The 22,649-nt window shown below is 38.5% G+C and overlaps 1 protein-coding gene across 12 annotated transcripts in view; it reads left to right on the top strand.

Moving 5' to 3' along the window:
• Nucleotides 1-22,649, top strand: part of DMD (dystrophin) — a 1,926,267-nt gene that overhangs the window by 1,498,678 nt on the left and 404,940 nt on the right. For all 12 annotated transcript variants that reach the window (XM_073357918.1, XM_073357881.1, XM_073357898.1 and 9 more), the window contains one exon: nt 942-1,096. In XM_073357918.1, coding sequence (XP_073214019.1) covers nt 942-1,096 — 155 coding nt within the window. The remainder of the gene's footprint in view (nt 1-941; nt 1,097-22,649) is intronic.

Below are 22,649 nucleotides of genomic sequence, written 5' to 3'. Positions count from 1 at the left end.
CTATTTGATTACAAATAATGGAGGAGACATGGATGCACACAGTGTTTTACAGATGTTGGTTATGACAAGCAGACAAACAGGAAAAGCATATGGAATTTGGTTCCCCATTGCAACCAATGCACCAATCTCCTGATCTGCTTTTCTAATGAGGAAGGAATTGTTAGTTAGCAGATCTAGATAAAAATTAAAATGAACACAGAATTATGTTCAAAATTGTAAATGCTTTCTTAAAACTATTTCTAGAAAAATTGGGAAAGGTCATGGCATTATAATAACTTACTGTTAGGTTTAATATTCTAGTATTTTGATGTATGCCAGTTTAGTACTGATCCAGTAGGTGGCACTAATTACATAAACAAATCATTCTTAATAAAGTGAAAAAATTCAACAGACAAATATTATTTGTCCAAGCTTTGGTGGTATGTCACATTGTAAAAAAAAAAAAAAAAAAAATTAGGCCTGGCAGTATATTATTTTACTATGCTCTTTTTCCTGTCTCCCCAGCATAATGAATTCACCATCACAGAGACAAAAATAGTCGGCATGCACAATAATTTACTCAACTATTTATTTCTGAGAAAGAACTATTATGATTCCATTCACTAGTTTACCAATTTCGGCTGCCACATTTTATCTTGCACTGAAGATTTTATTGGTTAGTCCTGTCAGCTGCTTGTTGGTAGTACTGCAGTCCTCTTGTGTCCCAAAACTTAAAAAAAAAAAAAAAAAAAAAAAGTTCTGACCCTAACAATCAGCAGATGTGACAGAGGCTGTTTCTGTTATTACCAGCAACGAGAAGATTCTCTCTCTCTCTCTCTCTCTTATTTAATCGGGAAGGTTTTAAAGGTTTAAAGGTTCATCTACTTTTCAAATATTCAAGGTATATTTTTAAGGGAAGGTGAGATTCATTCTTTTGTTTTGTTTGTTTTTTCCCCCTCTAGCAATTTTCAAAAGAGTTGCGGCAGTGGCAAATACATGTGGATGTGGCGAATGACATGGCACTTAAGCTTCTCCGTGATTATTCAACAGATGACACCAGAAAAGTAGAACTGATGACAGATAACATTAATACCAGTTGGGCTACCATTAATAAGAGGTACAATGCCATTTTTCGCACTAACACTGTTGTTAAGCTTCACTGAATTGCATTGATCTACTTTAACACTTAATATAGTGATTAGGTGGCAAAATGGAAGGGAGGTACCCAAAGAAGCCGGTCACCCCAACTGTTTTTTTTTCTGTAGATGCTTATCTTTTAAATGACATTTGGGGCAACCACTCTGACATGAAACATTGTCATTTGCCAGTTTTAAACCGCTTTTACATATTAACCATTTTTCTAATTAACTTTAGTTAACTCGTGTTTCATAAAGTTCCATAGATATTTAAATTAAGAGAGTTTTTTAGTTTTCTAACTGCTATCTCAGCATCTTAATCTCTATACAGTTGTAGACAGTGCCATAAATTGAACATGAAAATGACACACCCTACTGAAATATAATTCACAGTAGAAGCATTATACTATATCTATGAGAAGAATCTACAGCCAAGATTTTTTTTTTTTTTTTTTTTTAAGATTAGATTGTTGATTAAACCATTCAGGATTACATTTTGTAGTCTCTCAATGTTTGGTATAGATACCAGTTCATTACTAAAAGCTATGTTTATAGGTTGCCACTAAGTGTGAATCATCCAGTATAAAATCTATACTGGAAATTTTTTGCAGGATAAAAATGATTTTATTTAAAGCAGTAAAACTCAGATTCACAGGTTTATATTGTTGTACATCAAATGGGATACATAAAAAAAATAGAGTTGGAGTTACTTTACCTGGCTTAATATCTAGGATTAAGTTTTATATCTTATAACCAAAACTGAATGCGTTTTTAAAATGTTTTTAATTAAAGTTCATGAACAAGGTCAGCAAAGACAACTTAGTTAAATATGCAACAAATTCAGGGAATTTGCTTGCATAGTAAAAGCTACTTAAATCAGCAGTGACTAGAGGAATTCATTCCCTTTTTCTCTTTACTGCTTTTTTAATTAATTTGGTATTCATATGCCTCCACAACAGTTCATTTTAACTGCGTTTCTGTTTGCAGCAGAACTATTCCCACTTTAGCGCCAATGGAAGCACCAAAAAAGATAGTATTGATATCCTCTAAGCAGTGTTGTAATCTGAAAGGTTTGCTGGGGAGAAGTACCGTAGCTAAACTGTGAAATGTATTTTAAAAGTAAAGAGAATTTCTGTAGGCATTTCTGACCTTATTGTTGATGGTAGCCTTCTTTCTGAAAAGACACATGTCTTGTGATAGATGTGCGCTGAGAAATCTGTAAAACCATATAACTTGGTCTCATTATGTCCCTAGTGTTTGGGGTGGGGGGCTGGGGGTGCTTTGGACTCCATGGGAAGGGCTAGATGTCTGAGGTTCAGTCCAGAAAAGGAGGAAGTGAAATTGGTAGATGATGGGGAAGCAAATGGGAGAATTGGAGGGGATTATATCAGTGCTCTGAATTAGGGAATTCTCACACTTGTGACAGATTCACAATTCTGAGGTCTTGCTAGATCCAGGGCTGCGACTCAATGCTCAGGTTGCAGCTGTAGCCAAGAGTCCTTTTGACAAGTAGAGGTTTAAAAAAAAAAAAAAAGACTGATGTGGCCACTTCTTTTTGAGGCATCGATGCCCGTGGCCGCAAGACTAGACTACCGTAATGTGATTTACATGTAGCTGCACCATGAGACTACTCAGAAGCTGAAGGTGGCACAGAATGTGGTTGCCCACTTAGAAAGTGGAGCTTTGTGTTGAGCACATAACTGGTGTGGTCTGAGAGCTTCATGAACAGCCGGCTGGTTTCTGAATGCAGTTCCAGCTGTTGCTTTTAGCCTATGAAGACCTAAATGGTTTAGTACCTGGCAACCTGACAGTCGCTTTCACAGTGTGAGATGACTAGTTTAAAGCTGCAAAGATGTGATTACAAAAGAAAATAAATACATAAAAATAACAATTAGGCACAATTTTGCAAATGTGGTGGGTCCCTGAAACAGTGGAATTGCCAGTAGTGTTCGGAGGCAGCAAACTACTAAGGAATTGTAAATTGTTAGCTCCTCATGGCAGAGACCTAATATACAATTAGGAACTGTCAGAGGGCAGAATTAAATGTACACAGGCTACTCTAAATGTGGCGTTTCCTAGCTTTCAAATATGCCACTTTGCAACCTAAACATCTTTTTATTTAATGTAATTTATTTTTTGTGTGCAATTTCCCTTGTTTTTAGGTTAAAAAATGTTGTTCTATGCAACTGTAACAACCACTGTAATGGTGTTTGGCTCAGCTCCACCCGCATTAGATGTCAAAATGAAATACCAATCAAACTAGATTGTACAGATGTTCAAAACACAATACTGCATGTTCTGTTGGGTTTTGATAGGCTCCTCAGGCATGGCTCCCCTTCAGCGGGGACAGACCCGCCCTACACCCATGAGCTGCACGGAATCAAGCCCCAGGCAGATGCCTAGGAGCCGGGCTCCAGCTCCCAGAGTCATGTGGCATCAGAATCTGAGCTATTGTTTTTTAAAAAATTGCTTCCAGCCTTCATGGTTGTGAAGAAAATCTGGAAAATGTGAGCTAGGTGTAACTGATGTCACAGCGTCTGCCTGAATTAACAGACAGCCTCCACCAGAGGGATGAGCACAGCCACTAGAGCATGAGCTTCCAAATACCTGTAAATCAAAACAGATATTAGCAGCTGTTAAATCAAATTAAGAATGTCCACCTAAGGGGGTTTCACCAATTTGACTGAATACATTTAGAAAACAGTTTAGTTAAATTAGCGCAATTTTTGTATGTAATCAGGACCGTAGGTAACCTAATTATAAGTGTAATTTCTGCTTCCCTGGTAATAATAATAATAATAATATAATATGACGTTTGTGTAGGGGGGCAATCTGCAAGTCAACCCTGCAGGCCTTGGAACCAAGCTTTGTGAGGGACTTTTAGCGTTGCAGTGCACAGGCTGAGAAATCCTCATTTTGTCTTTTACCTGCCCCCAGCCCTCCCTTGGACGGGAAGCTCAAGGCAAAAGAAATATGGAAAATACTCCAGCCTCTCCACAGGCTGTATCATATTTCCACAGCTTCATTTTTAATAGGGAATCTCCTTAAAGGGGGATTTGGGGCTCCATAATTCCTGTCATCAAGGGGAGGAACACAGGACCTGCGCTCAGATGGTCTTGACCTTCTCCCAATCTCTCAGCATCCTTGACCTATTATATGGGGTGGAAAACCCTGTCTATCTCTAAAAGCACAATTGGCAAAACCTCACAGAGATTTCCTTCCATTAGCTCTGTCGTGGGAGGGGTGAATCACTAACTGCCAGTTCCGCTGGGGAAAATCATCAGATTTGTTCAGTACATTTAACAGTTTATAAGCACTGGAGTTTTTTCCTTTACAAGACAGCTTTCAAATTGTTGCATGGAGAAAAATAAGAGCAGCTCTATTTTAAGGGTAGGGGCATAATTTACTTTGGGAATACAAAGGTGAAGAATATGCTATTTCTCTATCACTGGCCTCCTGAAGGGCCAAATGCTCTTGTCTGGTGCATGTGCATTGATTTCATGGGGTTTTTTTTCCTGAAGAAACTGTTTTATGGATAAAGTATTGGTCTTGTGAGTCAGTGAGCTGATATTGGCTTAGAAATTTATCTAAAAAAATAAGAGTCCTGGATTAATCTGATTGCACTTTAGGGATATCTAAGTCGACTCTTATATATTCAAGCTCTCGTAAAATGCCTGAGCAACAAGGGAAAATGCACCAGGTGCAAATTTTTGATTTATTTTGCTTTCAAACTTTATTTTAACAAGGGTTATTACTTTGGAGGTTATTGCCATCTAAAATGAATTTTCGTAGAGAAAGAAAGAGAAAGAAAAAAAAGTAAAAATGGAATGGTTGGTATTGCTGTGAGTTGTTTTCTACAAAGCGAACACTGATGGCAACATTGTGTGTCAGTGGGAATGATGTGAGCCACCCTGTCCACAAACCGTAGGTTGATAAAACAAGAAACAGGCAAGCACCAATAAAAATCCTACTCTGCCTGCTGGTGATAGTTCTGCCAAAGCAAGCACTTCAGTCATTAAGGCAACATCTGCCAGTTTGTATTTTGTTTTGCTTAGCTAGATTTGCAACTGATTGCTATATGTTTACCCTTTGCTTTACCATGTTGTTTTATAACATTGAACCATAATGAAAATGACATTCTGACTCTTGTAATAGTCAAGTTTGTTAGCATTTGATGGGTGCTTCCCTTCTGACTAACTTGTTTTTTGGTAGTAGCTGAAAAGATGCACTAGCAGCATATGTGCTGATTAGTTGGGCAAGAGCCAGATTGGCTTGTAAACATGTGTCTTCCTCGTCTCTTTCAGAGCATTAACTATCCCAGAAATAACTATATTATTTACTAAAAGGGAATTAAGGAGAAAGTGGTCTGTGCTCCCTGAATTAGCAACAACAAATCAAGCAACTGAACCAAAATATACTCTTGAAAAAAAGGTGGAATGTAGGGAGCAACCATCAAAAATATTCTGGATGTAAAAATGCATATTACAGTACTATAGGGGTGTTTCTTGAGTTAGGCTAATTTCCTTCACTGCTTTTTTCTTTGTTTGGACATTAATATAGGCTCTGATTCTGTATTTAACTTTAAGCACATTTCTTCTCTAACGATCCATTCAAGCACGTGCTTTTCTTTAAGTTCCATCAGTTTCAGTGGGAAGTTAAGCAGATGCTTATGTCTGCTGAATTGGGGCCCAAGTGAGAAAATTAGTTACACTTTGTCAGCATTGGAGTTACTCAGAAGATATAATAGAAACAAAACTGTCCTACTGAGTTAGAGCTCTGTACATCTATCATGTATCACATATCTTCAAATGTATATCTCTTCCAGATGATCATGCATCCAGGTTTCGTGGAAGTCTGATAAATTAGGTGATATGGCAGCGGTGTTAAACATTCTGGCCCACTTCAGATGCTTTTCTGGCCCTTATGACAGAGTTTGCAGAATGAAAGCTTCCATCCAAAATAAAGTAACTTTCTAGCCTAGCCCTTATCTAGTGTAAGGGATGAAAAACCAATGCACCGTTGTCGTCTTTAGTCTGCAGACAACTTGGAACAACAGCTCTAATATCTGTTAGCTGTCACTATTCATCTCCATAGGGTTGATAACTCCTATAATTATCAAACTTTAAAAGCTAGATTTTCAAATAAATTAGGTACACAAGTGTGCATCAGATTTGCACAATTACCTTATTGTGCATGTAAATTGTGTAATTGCGTGTGCAAATAGCCAAACAAAAGGCAGAAATAGTGGTGATACAAAAAACACCACATTTTTTCACATTTTACACATTTTTTCATCTACTGATGCTGAATATGACTGTAACTGAAGTTCCTGAATAAGGGCCATACTCTAATCTTGCTCTTTGTGAAAATCTCTCATTGTTAGCAGTGGGAGGTCTGTTGTGGATCAAGAATATATGTGATCCAAAAATAGTAAACTTGGCCTTTATATAATTCAAACTGTAATTTCTTCCTCTTCACAAAGTGGGTTTGATACCCCTGCTTAACAGGTCCTCTGAAATCAGATGTGTGAAATATTTTGGCTTGTGCATTGCTGCTCCCTAGAGCCTCTAATGAGCCTTCTCCTTGAGGCACTTTTGGTGAATCATCAGATGGTCTGTGGGTTGATCTGAGGATGCGCTATAAGATGGTTGTGACGGGTTGGATCACAGAAAGCCCCTTGGGACTGCCAACTGATGTTCCAAGACTACTTCGTCCCTGCTTTCCCTGCCAGCTTGAGACTCCAGCACCCTGTCTTGCTGAGCCAGACATGCCAGTCTGCTCCAACAGAGACCCACAGTCTGAACCACATGCCCCAAAACTGCAGACTTAACTGAAAGCAACTTAGGAAGTGTTCCTGTCTTTAACACTCAGATGCCTAACTCCCAATTGGGTCCAAACCCCAAATAAATCCGTTTTACCCTGTATAAAGTTTATACAGGGTAAACTCATAAATTGTTCTCCCTCTATAACACTAACAGAGAGATATGCACAGCTGTTTGCCACCCCCTTCCACAGGTATTAATACATACTCTGGGTTAATTAATAAATAAAAAGTGATTTTATTCAATACAGAAAGTAGGATTTAAGGGGTTCCAAGTAGTAACAGACAGAACAAAGTGAATTACCAAGCAAAATAAAATAAAACACACAAGTCAAAGTCTAGTATAGTAATAAAACTGAATACAGATAAAATCCTCACCCAGTAAGCTTCCTTTGATAGACTAGTTTCCTTCTAGTCTGGGTCCAGCAATCACTCACACCCCTGAAGTTACTGTCCTTTTTTCCAGTTTCTTTCAGGTATCCCTGGGGGTGGAGAGGCTCTCTCTTTAGCCAGCTGAAGACAAAATGGAGGGGTTTCCCAGGGGTTTAAATAGACTTTCTCTTGTGGGTGGAGACCCCGTCCTCTCTCCTATGCAAAGTCCAGCTACAAAATGGAGTTTTGGAGTCACCTGGGCAAGTCACATGTCCATGCATGACTGAGTTCCTTGCCAGCCAAGCCACATTCCTGGAAAAGCTCAGATGTGGATTGGCATCTACAAGTTCATTGTTGGCTTAAGGGCTTCTTGAATTGGGCACTTACTGAGAATAGTCTTTTCTCAGGAAGCTGACCAACTGCTTCACTAAAACCTACTTAGAATCAGACAAGTATACAGCCAATATTCATAACTTTGAATACAAAAATGATATATGTATACAAATAGGATGAATAGATTCAGTAGACCATAACCTTTACAGAGATATGTTACATGGCACATGTAGCATAAACCATATTCCAGTTATGTCATAGTCCCATAAAGCATTATGGGGTACAATGTCACAATGGTTGTTTTTAATATTTTGGTTTTAGCCTTGAGAATTACTCATCCTATAAGACTCAAGGAATTTTCCTGCATAACAGCTAACTGGAGGGAAGGGCACAGTGACTTGTCTGTCCATATTGTCAAGGCTCAATAAATAACCTTCTTTTAAAAAAAAATTGAATGTAGTGCTCATGAAAAGAGTTTGTGGGATAGCAAGGGTTACTGAAATCTTATATTTAGCCTCAGGACAAATATAGCACAGGCTGAGTCTATGCAAACTTTCCCACGTCATCTAGCCAGCGTGCCTAAAGACTGGTCTAAAGGGACCTTCTTGAGAGATAAGAGAGTACTTAATTACTGACAAAAATCACAACTTTTTGGCAGTTTCCACAGAAGCCAAGGATAATTTGCCAGGCATACTGGCATCTGTCTAGTTATCTGCTGAAAAATGGATGGAATCTATCACACTGATTTCATATAGGACCCCAACTGCCATCAGGTGGTGAAAGTGTGACTTGTTCTTAGAGATATTATTTTCTCATTAAAAACAAACAGCATTTCAGGCCATAGCTCCCTGAAACTGCCTCAGCAGAATCCATTCCTTATGTCAATGGAAGAATTCACATTTATACTAAAATGCCTATTGAACTCTCTGTGCACAAATAGAAGAGCAAGCCCCACCCTTGAATCATCAACAGACCAGTTTACACATGAAATTATATGATTTATACCAAAGAATCAGGATTGGTCTCAATAGCTAAAGACTTTTGGGGGGCCAGCACTGAAGAGAGTATTTCATTGCTCAGTTTAGACCTGGAGGGATGAGGACACGGTGCACTCAGGGGAGGGAGCGGAACTGGGCGGGAAGAGGTAGGGCGGGGCTGGAGCCTTGGGGGAAGGAGTGGAGGGGGGCAGGACCTGGGACTGTCAAGGTTCCTTCCCCACTCTGAACTCTAGGGTACAGATGTGGGGACCTGCATGAAAACCTCCTAAGCTTACTTTTACCAGCTTAGGTTAAAACTTCCCCTAGGTACAAATTAATTTTACCCTTTGCCCTTGGATTTCCACTGCCACCACCAAACTTTATCTGGGTTCCTAAAAAAACGGAGTTTGGACACGTCTTTCCCCCAAAAATCCTCCCAACCCTTGCACCCCACTTCCTGGGGAAGGTTTGGTAAAAATCCTCACCAATTTGCATAGGTGACCACAGACCCAAACCCTTGGATCTTAGAACAATGAAAAAGCATTCAGTTTCCTTACAAGAAGTATCTTGTCTCCTCATTGATCATTTTGGTCAGGTGCCAGCGAGGTTACCTTTGGCTTCTTAACCCTTTACAGGTGAGAGGATTTTTCCTCTGGCCAGGAGGGATTTTAAAGGGGTTTCCCTTCCCTTTATATTTATGACAGGGACCAAACCAGAGGTCAAGCACCCCCCGGCTGTTTGGAAAGTCGGTGCCTGTGATCGTGATATTACATCCAGGATTGTGTTAAGGAACAACAAGTCTATGAACCAATAAATTCATTATAAGAGCTAATCTAGCATGGTTGGCTAGTAATATTATTTGAATAAGAGAAGCAAAGAAAGATGAAAAAACATTTGAACCAGTGCTCTTTACTGAAATGTTGGAAGCCGAAGGTTGATTCCAGGTCCTTATCCCTTTCTCTTCAAGCAGTAGGATCTAAAAATGCTTTGCAGGCAGATTGCTTAGCTTTTTGGTGTAGCTTCTTGTGCAGTCTGAAAGTGACCCTCCACCATATTTTCAAATAAAGGTGATTCCCTTTGGAACCTGTCCAGTGCCACCGGACAGCTTCCAAAGGGAATCCTCTTTATTGGGAAAAGGGTTCATGCAGCATGAGAGCCTCAAACCTTTGAGGTTTAAAACGTGGGTATCTTTTAAGCTTCCTAAGGGATGATTAAAAGAGATAAAAGCATTCTTAGCTTTCAATGATTACTTTTTTTAAAATACAGGGCAGTTAGGCTTTAAAAAAAGATATTAAAAAGAGCTATGTGCTGGAAGGATTTTAGATACTCTGAGACCAAGTGAGTTATTCCAATAAATAACCTGCTACATTATTCTCTGTTTCAAACAAACAAACAAAACCTATTTAGTGATAATGAACTTTAAGGAAGCTATGGTGAAAAGTCCTTTTATTTGCTTGTTTGTTTTCATAATTTGGCATTGCAGGTTCTTTTACAATGGATGAAGGATAGCTTTGTTCAATGAAAGACAGCCTAACCTGGCTTCATTGGAACACATGCTAGTATCACATATAATACATTCAAGCTCTCCTGCTGTGATGTTAATTCTCTTTCCATTGTTATTTTGTTGTACTTGTGCCCCTAGAAATGAGCAGAGTTGATAACAATTTTGGCAGGATATTGAAAAATATAGATCAGGGATCGGCAACCTTTGGCATGTGGCCCGCCACGGTAAGCTGCAGGCCAATAGGGGCTGCGGGAAGCAGCGCAGGCCAAGAGATGTGCTGGCCGCCACTTCTGCAGCCCCCATTGGCCTGGAGCGGCAAACCGCAGACAGTGGGAGCTGTGATCGGCTGAACCTGTGGACACGACAGGAAAGCAAACCGGTCCAGCCCATCAGGGGCTTATCGTGGTGAGCCGGGTGCCAAAGGTTGCCAATCCCTGCTGTCGATGGTTTTGTTTTTTAATGGCCAAAATTTCTAAAAAGTAGGGGAGCTTGAAAGTCATATAACCAGCTTCCACACAGCCCTGCCTCACAGTTCTATCTCCACATGAAGCTAGATTCAAGGTAAATTCACTCCCTCTGCCAGCACAGACACTCAAGGGGACTGTACATCTGTAACTTCTTCTCTTTATGCCAAGAGAACCTCAGGTGCCCAATGCTTCCCAAAATGTTTTTAGCATTGGCTGGGAAAGACAAGTCCAGGACACTCAGGACAGGTTATGATTCACCACTTCGCCTGCAGTGGCCATGCTCTTGGAATTTTTCTGGAGTTCCATGGGGAATTAAAACAATTTAAACTCCAAGGGGAATCTCAAGAGAGGACAGCAGCAGTAGTATAAGCTGCCCTCTCGCAAGGTGAATTCCTCATGTGGTATAAGGAGCCTTGCAAGTCCAGGGAGGTGTAACTTAATCATGGCTGTCATGCCAGTTAAGTAGACAAAACTGTAGACTAGCACAGCTGTTCCCAAAAATCTCTTTTTCTGCTCCCAAAGACATTCGTTCACATGGGTGTCAGATTAGTCCATGTAAATACAAACGAATTTAGCCCTTAAGTATATATGCCAACAAGCGTCATTCTTAATGTCATTGTTTTTTCAACATGTATAGCCACATGTATGGTCCTTTTTGATAAATTCAGCTGATTTAAACAAGTTTTTTTTTTAATTTTATCATTAAGGTGAATGGTTTCATTACAGAAGCAATAGCATAGAGGGAAACACTACTTTGTAACCATGCCTTCAGTATCCAATACAGAGAGCAAGGGAGTTATTTAAAAAAAAAATAGTTACTCCTCAAAGACCATTCCTTTCATCCATGACTGTTTGTATTTTGTTTTCATTTGTCTCATTTGGTTTTTTTTACTTTGGCCGTGAGTGAAAGAAAATGGTGCACTTTTGTCCCTATTTACCATATGCTAAACTCTATGAATGGCTTTCCCATTAATATAATTGAAGATAGAGTCCATCCTAACTCTAGTTTTTGCTGATACATTCATGCCATGTGTAATACTTCTGCACATATGGACTGATTTAGCATTCAGAAATTGGTTGAGGACAGTTAGAATTTAAAGTACCTGCTGCAGTGTAACCCAATCAAACAATAATAATAGTTAATGGAATAGAACTGTTAAAGAAGGACAGTTTCATGTACTAGCCTCATAAAACATAAAAGTAACACAGCTCAAGCTTTGAACAAACTAATTTCAAAGGAATATTTTGTGTTTAAAATCTTACTCTTTTCCGAACAAATTTTATGAGGAGTAGAGCAGTAAAAAGTCCAGTCAGCTGATTTCTGTTCTGAGTCTTTCTGAAAATTCAGCCTGATGGGTAGTTTTTATTCTTAAGAGTAAGATTTTCACAAGCACTCAGTATTGTCCTATGTGCCAATATTTACTGTTGACTTCAGTGGGCACAAAGATCAGTGTTGAGTACCTTTTGAAAATCTCGCCCTAAACAAATGTTACTGTTAGTCTGTGGGATAATTAAACTTTGACATGTCTGTTACAACTGATTATGGTCCTGAGCCAAAGCCCATTGTAATAAATTAGTCTCTTTCCATTTCTACCTTAGTGGATTTGGGTTCAAGCTCTAAGCCTTCTAAAACAACTAAATGAATTGAAATTAATAAATGTGGTCAGCCGGTGGCGTGTCAGCAGGGATTAATTTGACCTGGTGTCAATTTTCTGTTGGATTATTATGATTGCAATAACCTTGTTGTGTTTTGTTCTTTTTTTTTTTAATGTGTAATATTTTTTACAAAATTTAATGTCAGATTGACAGCTCTGGTACCTGATTATTTTTTAGCTTCAGAACAGTTACAGCATGGGCATGGCAAGCTTCTCTCCACTGGCTTGTCAACCACATTTAAAATGGAGCAGATAATTCATTCTTTCCATTAAATCCTGGGGGTCTCTGAAGAAATTGTCAGCAGCAGTGTCAATTTTGGTAGTGTTCTTTTTTCTTTAAAATTTGGAAACCTTTCAACCAGATTCTGAGTTTGGATCACAAGTTATTTTATGTAACCCAACAGTCATCAGATGGCAACAACTTTAAGTTGGGCTGGAAAGAAATCAGTGACACAGAGGTGAGAGGTTCCCTCTCTCTTATTATCAATCCCCTGCTCTATGCACAGTACCGAGCAAATAACAAAAAAACCCAGAAGAGTACATTTGTGATCTGTCTCAAAATGTTAATAAGTGGAAAATTGAGAGGAAAAATGTGGTTAAACCGATAAGTCTCAAAGGAAGACCTGTTATAACACGTCTGATACATAATAAAGAAAAAATCCAGCAAGAAAAAGAGGAGCTGCTGTAAAGGAAAAGCTCAGTGGTTTATGTAGTGTGGGCAGAGTGTTCATCCTGTTGCACAGTGTTCTGTATCAGAAACATAAGAAGGCAAAATAACCCATACTGTGCCCCATAGCAATTGTAATGGAGAGAGATTTCTTCATAATCTCAGCTGCTGATCCCTTTATGCTCTGAAACATAAGAACTGGTATCACTTGAAATTGTTACCCTAGCTAGGTTGCACAGTAGCAGCCATGTTAGTCTGTATTCACAAAAAGAAAAGGAGTACTTGTGGCACCTTAGAGACTAACCAATTTATTTGAGCATGAGCTTTCATGAGCTACAGCTCACTTCATCGGATGCATTCAGTGGAAAATACTAGTTTATCTTTTCTTAGATTCTTTTCTCATTCAATATATGTAACTAGTCCTGTTTTGAATCCTGATGATTTTTTTGCCTCACTAATCATAGAATCATAGAATCTCAGGGTTGGAAGGGACCCCAGAAGGTCATCTAGTCCAACCCCCTGCTCAAAGCAGGACCAATTCCCAGTTAAATCATCCCAGCCAGGGCTTTGTCAAGCCTGACCTTAAAAACCTCTAAGGAAGGAGATTCTACCACCTCCCTAGGTAACGCATTCCAGTGTTTCACCACCCTCTTAGTGAAAAAGTTTTTCCTAATATCCAATCTAAACCTCCCCCACTGCAACTTGAGACCATTACTCCTCGTTCTGTCATCTGCTACCATTGAGAACAGTCTAGAGCCATCCTCTTTGGAACCCCCTTTCAGGTAGTTGAAAGCAGCTATCAAATCCCCCCTCATTCTTCTCTTCTGCAGGCTAAACAATCCCAGCTCCCTCAGCCTCTCCTCATAAGTCATGTGTTCCAGTCCCCTAATCATTTTTGTTGCCCTTCGCTGGACTCTCTCCAATTTATCCACATCCTTCTTGAAGTGTGGGGCCCAAAACTGGACACAGTACTCCAGATGAGGCCTCACCAATGTCGAATAGCTGTGGACAATGCCACAGGACATCGAATATTGTCCTGTGGCATTGAATTACCCAGGTTCATTTTATATTGAGCAAAAAAGTATTTCTTTTTATCCGTTGGATGTGTGTTGCCTTCTCATTTTTGAGTTCCTTTTTCCACTTGCCCCAGGGTACATGGTAAAAAGAAGCCTCCTGGAATGACCTCCCTCTGCACTGTGCTATGCTCCCCTCACCGCTTTCTTCCTTTCTGTATGTTTCTTGTGTTTCCTCTCAAATATTTTACATTATTACTTTTGTCATTTACTTCAAGGAAACCAATGCATTTCTGCAGCAACAACAAAGATGTTCATGAGAATCTACTATTTTCTAACCCTTGACAGTCTCCTCGTTCATTCTGCATAGACTGTTTTTTTTTCTGTTTTAATTAGTCAGTTCTTTGGAGGAAGAATTGACACTATAGCTTTAATTTCATACTGCCCTGAGCCTAATCCAAAACTCAGGGCAGTATGACATTAAAACTGTATACCATGGTAGTCGATCTGAATCTTTTCATTAACTTCAATGTTACTTACAATTAACTATTAATAGCTGGCCATCACAATAGTCTTGGCCATATTCTATCCACAGGAGATGGCATTTATACATCCCTTTGTTACCCGTGGCTCTTTCAACCCAAAGCTCTTGGTAACTTTTACTCTGTGCGAGTAAACCTGTGCGAGGTGGTGTTAGGAAATAAATCAAGGGAGACACAGCCGTCCAACCGATAGATGGGTGGCACAAACAGGACAACACAAGACTGCTTTCACTTGAAGCTAAACTTTACTTAGTCTCAAGCACTTACACACATCCACAACAGGTTAGTAAAACACCTCCAACCCTTGATAATTACCAAAGCTGAGTGGCTCTCGAGTGACACAGCGGCAGGCTTCCGGTGGCCAAATCTTTCATCTACCGGTGGGGACTGCAAGATGTATCCAGAGGGAGAGTCCAAAAAGAGTCCAACCACCTCAAACTTTCTCCCCTTATTTATATATTAGTAATAGAATGTCCCTTAAAGAAAACTTATTAAGTAAGCAGTTTCAATGGTCAAGCAAGAGGTTCCTTCTGATTATCGATTAACCAGGTGCGGGTTTTTCTCAGAGTTTGCAGCCTTGAGACCCCAATAGACATTCTTGGGGCACATCCTGCTCTTCTAAAATGCATGTATCAGCAACTTCAACACAATTCTTATCAGGAAGGACTCGGGGTTAAGCTGCCCTTTCTGTGGCACTCAAAACCCCCTCCGCTCCTGCCTTGGTCAAACTGAGAGTGCTGAATGGCCAATTTACAGCCTGCTGATTTGGCTGCTTTTAGCAATAATCCATAGTGGTTTCAGGCATTTTACTGGTTTGCCAAAGTCTCCCCATATGCCTTTGGCAGTTGATTTTCAAGCTCCACAGTGGGCATTCATTTGACGAGGGCATAGGCAATTCTACCAGCTCTGCCCAACTTCATGGTTTGTCGTACAATAGAGGCTACAGAAGGGAGACATTGAATCATCATATCCCATATCTGCCCTGGCTCATATCCTTTTTGCCCAGTGCTTGCCCCTTATACCTTCAGGCCCCAAAGTGGTTTTGGCTACTTGTTGCTATTGCTTCCTTCCTTCTTGGTGAGCTTTCCATGTTGGGAGCCCTATCCAAGTAGAAGCCAGAAAAAATTCAAGCTGAATCCAGCCCTATTCATAATTCTTATTAATTGTTCCTTTTATGAAATGTCTTTCCTCATCATCTCACTTCTCTAGTAATTTTTGTAACCCTTATTGCACCTTATTTTCTAGTTCTTGGATATCCTTTTTGAGATGAGATGACCAAACTGAAATAATAGTAGGGGTGAGGATGTACCATTGGTGCGTATTGAGACTATTTTTATTGTGGATGTCATTACTCTTCTTAGTATAGTCTAACATTTGAGTCTTCTCTAGGGCTGCTGCTGCACACTGAAGTCTTCATTAAGCAATTGATTCTTAAATATGTTTTGCCTGTGAGGTTACCACTAATTCAGAACCCATCCGTGTGTACAAGTAGTTTAAATTGTTCCTTCCAGTGTTCATTACTTTGCACTTGTCTTTGTTGAATTTTCCGCTATCATGTTGCCCAATTACCTAGTTTCATTTGGTCTGTCTGGAGTTACTCACAATTCTTCCTGGATTTGACTAATGTAAATAAAAGTGTGTCGTCAGCAAATTTGCCACCTCACTCTTTACTGCCTTTTCCAGATGATTAATCAATATATTGAACAATACTTTGTACTAATCTCTTGGGTATGCTGCTATTATTCCATACTGAGTGAGCATTAACAGCAGCATATATTCCTACTCTTTATTTCCTTCCACTTTACTAGTTTGTAATCCATGACCAAACTTTACTCTCAGCCCAATATTGCCAAATTTCCTTAAGAGCCACTTGTTTGGTAGTTCATCAAAATACCTTTGAAAATCTAAATAAGTTATAGTTATTTGTTTGAAATTTTTGCATGTTCTATTTCAATTAATTTTAACAAGAAACAGAAAATATATTTTTCCCCAAAGCTATGCTATTTTGTCCTATAATAGTATTTTTATAACAGTTTTATAATAATTTTCTAAACTGTTTACAGGTTATAAGATAAACATTTATTTCACAAGCTCACTCTTTATACTAAGTAAGCACAGCCTACCTTTTAGTGCTCTAGTGTAACAGCTATTTTTAATGATGAATTACATATCTCAGCTACTTCATTTCCATTTTCCTTCAAAATGTTCTGATGAAAACCATCATCCAGTTGTAGAGATTTATTGGAATGTAACATCTCAAGGTTTTCCACCACATTATTTTGGATACCTATTTCTCTGACAATGTCGCGCCTTTGCTACCTGTAAAGAGTAATCTGGGGAAAAGTATTTTTATATTATCTTCTTTAAGCAAAATCGGGTGTAAAAATATCATTTAGATTCTCTGCAGTTTCCTATTCTGCCATCTTTGATAGCTAATGTTTAGTTAGCAATTTCTATTAAAAAAAAGTCTGATTACAATTTAAAATCAAGATTCTGAAAATATTCCTTCGAATATTTATGCTTGCTTTTGATTTCTGTAATGACAAATTACATAATCATTGTGTCTTTCAGTGATAGATTATTTACTAAAAAAATATTCTTACACTGAGAACTGAGCAGTCTCAAATATGAGAATGTTAAGCTTCTAATGGTCCTTTCTTTAAGGAGAGTAATTAACATTTATAGTTTTGGGTATTGATTCTAATGGTCCTTTCTTTAAGGAGAGTAATTAACATTTATAGTTTTGGGTATTGATTAATGTGCATCCGCCACCATGTGATTTGCTTGCTTTGCAGTCAGCCATACTGATTGTAAATTGTTGACCATGATTTTGTGTTTGTTTAGTGTCATCAACAAACACTGAAAATATCTTAGAAAAATCCCACTCACCTTGTTCTGGAGCAAATAATTCACAAAAAAACAGTTCGATAATCTTCACTTTTATAATCGTGCCTTTTCAAATTGGGTTTATTAAAATAATATAAACAAGCCATTGTTTATTCAGTTTGATATGATGAATAAACTAGTATGCTAACAATCTTGGTCAGCTTTGATCATGTAAATATAATTTAGTAATATCAAATCATTGAGATATTTTAATGTAATGAATGGATACCAATTGACATGACCCTGCTTTGGATCATCGAGAATGAGGTGCATTTGTTACACAGTAGGTTAAAATGGCACGTCAGTGTATTCAATAACTGCAAAATAAATCCAGGTAGGTTTTAAAAATCCATGATTTCCTCAAAAAATTAGTACCTTTACATTTTAGATGGTTGCAAAGGTAAAATATTACTGCATGTGTAATTTATTCAGTAAAATATAGAAAAGTAGAGACTCAACATTAGGGACGCATTAGCACATCCTATTGCCCAAATATCACACTTGTTATAACAATAACCTTCTAATGACATTTTTCAGCTTAAAATTGCTCTTGCTAATTTTTGTGCAGTCAGTGCAAGTATTTTATTGCAAGAGAAAAGAGTAAAGTGGAGCAGTGGACAGATAAATCTGCAGAAGTTGTCTCTTCCTGACAATGCATTTGCAAGCTTGCTCATTAGCATTTTTAACAAAAAGGTGACAGTTGTCTATACTATGAATATCTGTAACGTGCTTTAATATCAGTTATACCTCATTTCTTGCTAATTGCACCATAATGCACCCATCTAAAGCATTTAGCTGAGGTTGAGTAAATTCTGATTTCTGTGTTAAGATTGTGTGACACTTCTGAAAGTGCATAGCTCTAATTTTAAGTGTTTTATCCTCTTGAAAATTGTTTTATTTACAAGAATAGCAAGGCAAAATATTTTTCCCATTGACTCTTAATGTCCTCCTTATATTATTTCAGAAAATACCTTGCAGAATTATTTTGAAAAAATAAATCCCATACAGATTGCAGTATTAGAATGAAGGTCTGGAAAAATTGACTGGACATCTACTGTCTGGAGGAACAAACCTTGCAGCCAAAGATAGACAGGAAGTTAGGGAAGCCCCAGTATGCAAGCCCGAAAACTATACTATCCCCAGCTACTCAAAAAGTAGTTTGGGATTTCTACCTTGGATCCTGTTGGTCTTACTGTCTTTCATATCAGCCTCTGACAAGAAGGCATCTGATAAAAGTGAAACTTAGCTCTGCTACAACTTTGTGTAGAGCTGGTTTTCCAGCACCATGTTAGAAAAGCTAGTTAGAATGGTTGATTTAATTGATGCTGGTTGCAAATGGCACTAAGGAGACAAAAAGGTAGCCAGGAATTGGCATGGCACAGGGGCATCCTAGCCATGCTCCTATGTGAATCTTTCCCATGTAAGTGGCAATTCACTGGAAGATCATCACTATACAGGGGTGATCCCTTCCCCGGCCCCGGGCTGGGTAATGACAGACTACACCAATGGAGTGGCACACAGCTGCCCATGAAATATGGACCATTATCTTTACATGTTTTTAATTTGTGTATACATAGTGGGTCTGATGCAGCACCAAATGAAATCAATGGGAATTTTCTCATTGACTTCTCTTGGTACTAAATCAGGCATAATAATAATGTTTGTCTTGCTGTAATTAAACCTTATTTTATATAATATGTTTATAAACCATATTTGATGTTTCACATGCTAAAGTGTAGATGATAAAAGCAAAGGCTGGAAGATTAACTTAGAAGCTTCCATTTGAAAGGTATTCATGATGTGATGATACTATATGGATACTATATGGATAGATATGATGATACTAAACTGGGAGGAGTGGTAGATACGCTGGAGGGGAGGGATAGGATACAGAAGGACCTAGACCAATTGGAAGATTGGGCCAAAAGGAATCTGATGAGGTTCAATAAGGATAAGTGCAGGGTCCTGCACTTAGGACGGAAGAACCCAATGCACAGCTACAGACTAGGGACCGAATGGCTAGGCAGCAGTTCTGCAGAAAAGGACCTAGGGGTGACAGTGGACGAGAAGCTGGATATGAGTCAGCAGTGTGCCCTTGTTGCCAAGAAGGCCAATGGCATTTTGGGATGTATAAGTAGGGGCATAGCGAGCAGATCGAGGGACGTGATCGTTCCCCTCTATTCGACATTGGTGAGGCCTCATCTGGAGTACTGTGTCCAGTTTTGGGCCCCACACTTCAAGAAGGATGTGGATAAATTGGAGAGAGTCCAGCGAAGGGCAACAAAAATGATTAGGGGACTGGAACACATGACTTATGAGGAGAGGCTGAGGGAGCTGGGATTGTTTAGCCTGCAGAAGAGAAGAATGAGGGGGGATTTGATAGCTGCTTTCAACTACCTGAAAGGGGGTTCCAAAGAGGATGGCTCTAGACTGTTCTCAATGGTAGCAGATGACAGAACGAGGAGTAATGGTCTCAAGTTGCAGTGGGGGAGGTTTAGATTGGATATTAGGAAAAACTTTTTCACTAAGAGGGTGGTGAAACACTGGAATGCGTTACCTAGGGAGGTGGTAGAATCTCCTTCCTTAGAGGTTTTTAAGGTCAGGCTTGACAAAGCCCTGGCTGGGATGATTTAACTGGGAATTGGTCCTGCTTTGAGCAGGGGGTTGGACTAGATGACCTTCTGGGGTCCCTTCCAACCCTGAGATTCTATGATTCTATGATTCATTTAGAAAAGCACTCATGGCTATCTACTTGCATTCCTAAAGACTTTTTCCTGCACCATGTGACTGATATATGTTATTTGTGTAAGATAGTATGAACTTGTGTGCTGGCTTTCTTCTCAAAGCACATTTATCTGAAATGGGTACATTTAAAAAAAATAGTTGTTGTTTACGTTAGCAAGTTAAATTGCTGCATCCATCACATCACTTTTTCACCTCTGTAGAATTGTAAACATGAACTTATTTCCTGGCAGATGAGCTGGGCTGCAATTTTCAGCTAATTGGAAGAAGCAGACCTGAGTCGGGTACTGTCCGCCTGATTTCAGTCTTAAGATATGATGATGATTATTGTGTCAAATACAATCAAGCATGTGGGCCTTGAAATGACAAGAGGCCTAGCTGTTTTTAGTTCAGGATTTTATATCAAGTTAGACCTCCTGTTCACAGATAGTCACATCTGGTTGCAAAAGAATACTATTTTAAATGTGCAATTTGTAGACTCTGAAATAAATTAGGGCTGAGAAAGCTTGATGTTTTGAAATCTGCGTGACACCACTATACTCCTCACATTATCACCACTTTCAGTTTCTTCAACAGATTGTCGCGTACATACATGTATGTTTTAAATAGTTATTTTGGTTAAAGAGAACAAAATATGCTTGAATGTTTTGTTAAAAGACTTTATGCTGGGTCTTCCAGTGTTCTATGAATGAGTCAGGTATGAAACTATGCATTAGTGACCATAACTAAATTGTGAAAAAATTATTTGGGAACATTTTGTTAAAGTACTCCAGCATATTAAGATATAAAGTCTTGGATAATTTATCTAGAATTTGTTGTAGCTAAAATCTATATGATAACCCATGCAAAAAATATAAGACAAGCCAATAAACTAAATTTAACTTAATTTTAAAAGTACAAACAAATTATGTGGTTTCTGATGCTTATCTGGGAGAAGAAAAAAATTCAGATTAAGTTTTTTGTTTTATCTGATAAGATTAAGTTTTGATGAGTTGGTAATGATAATGAGATCATAGAAACAAAATTTAAATAACAAGGCTGCTTACTTGAAGTTATTTCCAGGATATAATATCACTAAGTAGTAGGATCCTCCCTGCTAATGTAGAATCTGTGTCCTTATCTGTCTTTTATTGATTGAGTGAGTGAGTCCCCATGATTTATACCTACCAAGAACCAGTTCTCTGGTAGTTTTTACTAATCTGATAGTAATTTTCTGTTTTGTAATTTCTTGAAGCAGAACTAGGGCCCCAGTTCAGCAAAATGCATGGAGTGGAATCCTGGCTTCCCTGAAGTCAATGGGAGTGTAGGAATTTATTTCTGGGGGTTTAGGATTTCACCGTTAATGCTTTAACATCAAGTGTGTGTGCTTAAGTTCTATTGAAATCGGCGTGATTTGAGCACTTGCTCAATTGGGGCGTGAAGGTCCATCATCTCTGCTTTTTCCTTTCTTTTGAGTTTGAACTAGTACAAGTCAGGTGACAGTCCAGTTTGCATTCCAGCACTTTGCAAACAACACAGAAACTGTGGTTACTAGGTATTATATATATTATATATATGTAATATATAGTCTGTCCTGGACCACTTCAAGCTATGCCTTCCAGGGTATGACATCAATTTTTAAGAAGGAACACTTTTTACATTCAAGTATGCTCGAGGACCCAGGCTCTAGGACTTTCAAAACAAACATACTGGAATATAAATAACAAGTGTGTGTACATATAAATAGTAATGGGTGTGTGTATATACGTGTTTTATGTATATAATTTATGGTAATAGGTCTTAACTAGTACTAGTTACTGCATTGTAGATCAGTATATGAAGCAGGAGCCTTTCTCCTAGCTGCTGCTTTCACTACATCTTCTCCAGAGGCTGGGTAATTCATAGCTACCTACAACTTCTAGATTGAATAGTGCAGCGCTGGACCTCCATTGCTGCTTGGTAGTGCTGCTTTTTCTGTACTTGTAGGTTTTTTAAAGATTTTATTCATAAAATACAAGGTGGCAGACCATCAGAATGCTTATTTTTTAAAAAAAGCATGTCTACAGTCACTTGTGCTTCAGTTTAATCTACGTATTACATTGCGCCCATTGCTGTGTTTTGAGAGTTCTGGTTAAAGTCCACCCGCCTCCATAAGAAGAAATATAATGCAGTTACCCCTACATAGGGTGTATTCTAGCCACACATCATCACATAATACACAGAACAACATAAAATAGAAATACTAACAGAAAAAAGTAAGTCCGTTGGAAAATAAGCCCCATTCTGTTGCATGGTAGCAGGGAGTACTACTTGCAAGGCTACCAAGCTCAACATCTGGGAGGTGGCAGCTTTAACTGAAAACTATGCTAACAGTTTAATGGTGTCTTTTTTGAGTCTTAATTCATCTAATGTAATGCCATCAATTATTAAATTTAGTTGTTTATACAGTAGTTAACAGTAAGAAAACAAATGCCTTTAAAACCTAATTACACTTAACTACTTTGTAAGCCAAAATTTTATCTTAATAAATTGTATCTAAATAATTAAACCAGTTATTAGATACCACCATTGACTGC

Source organism: Lepidochelys kempii, chromosome 1 (assembly GCF_965140265.1).
Source record: "Lepidochelys kempii isolate rLepKem1 chromosome 1, rLepKem1.hap2, whole genome shotgun sequence".
In the NCBI taxonomy this organism is placed as follows: Eukaryota; Metazoa; Chordata; order Testudines; family Cheloniidae; genus Lepidochelys; species Lepidochelys kempii.
The sequence above is the reverse complement of the archived record's forward strand: the minus strand, read 5'-3'. Positions and strand labels throughout refer to the sequence as shown.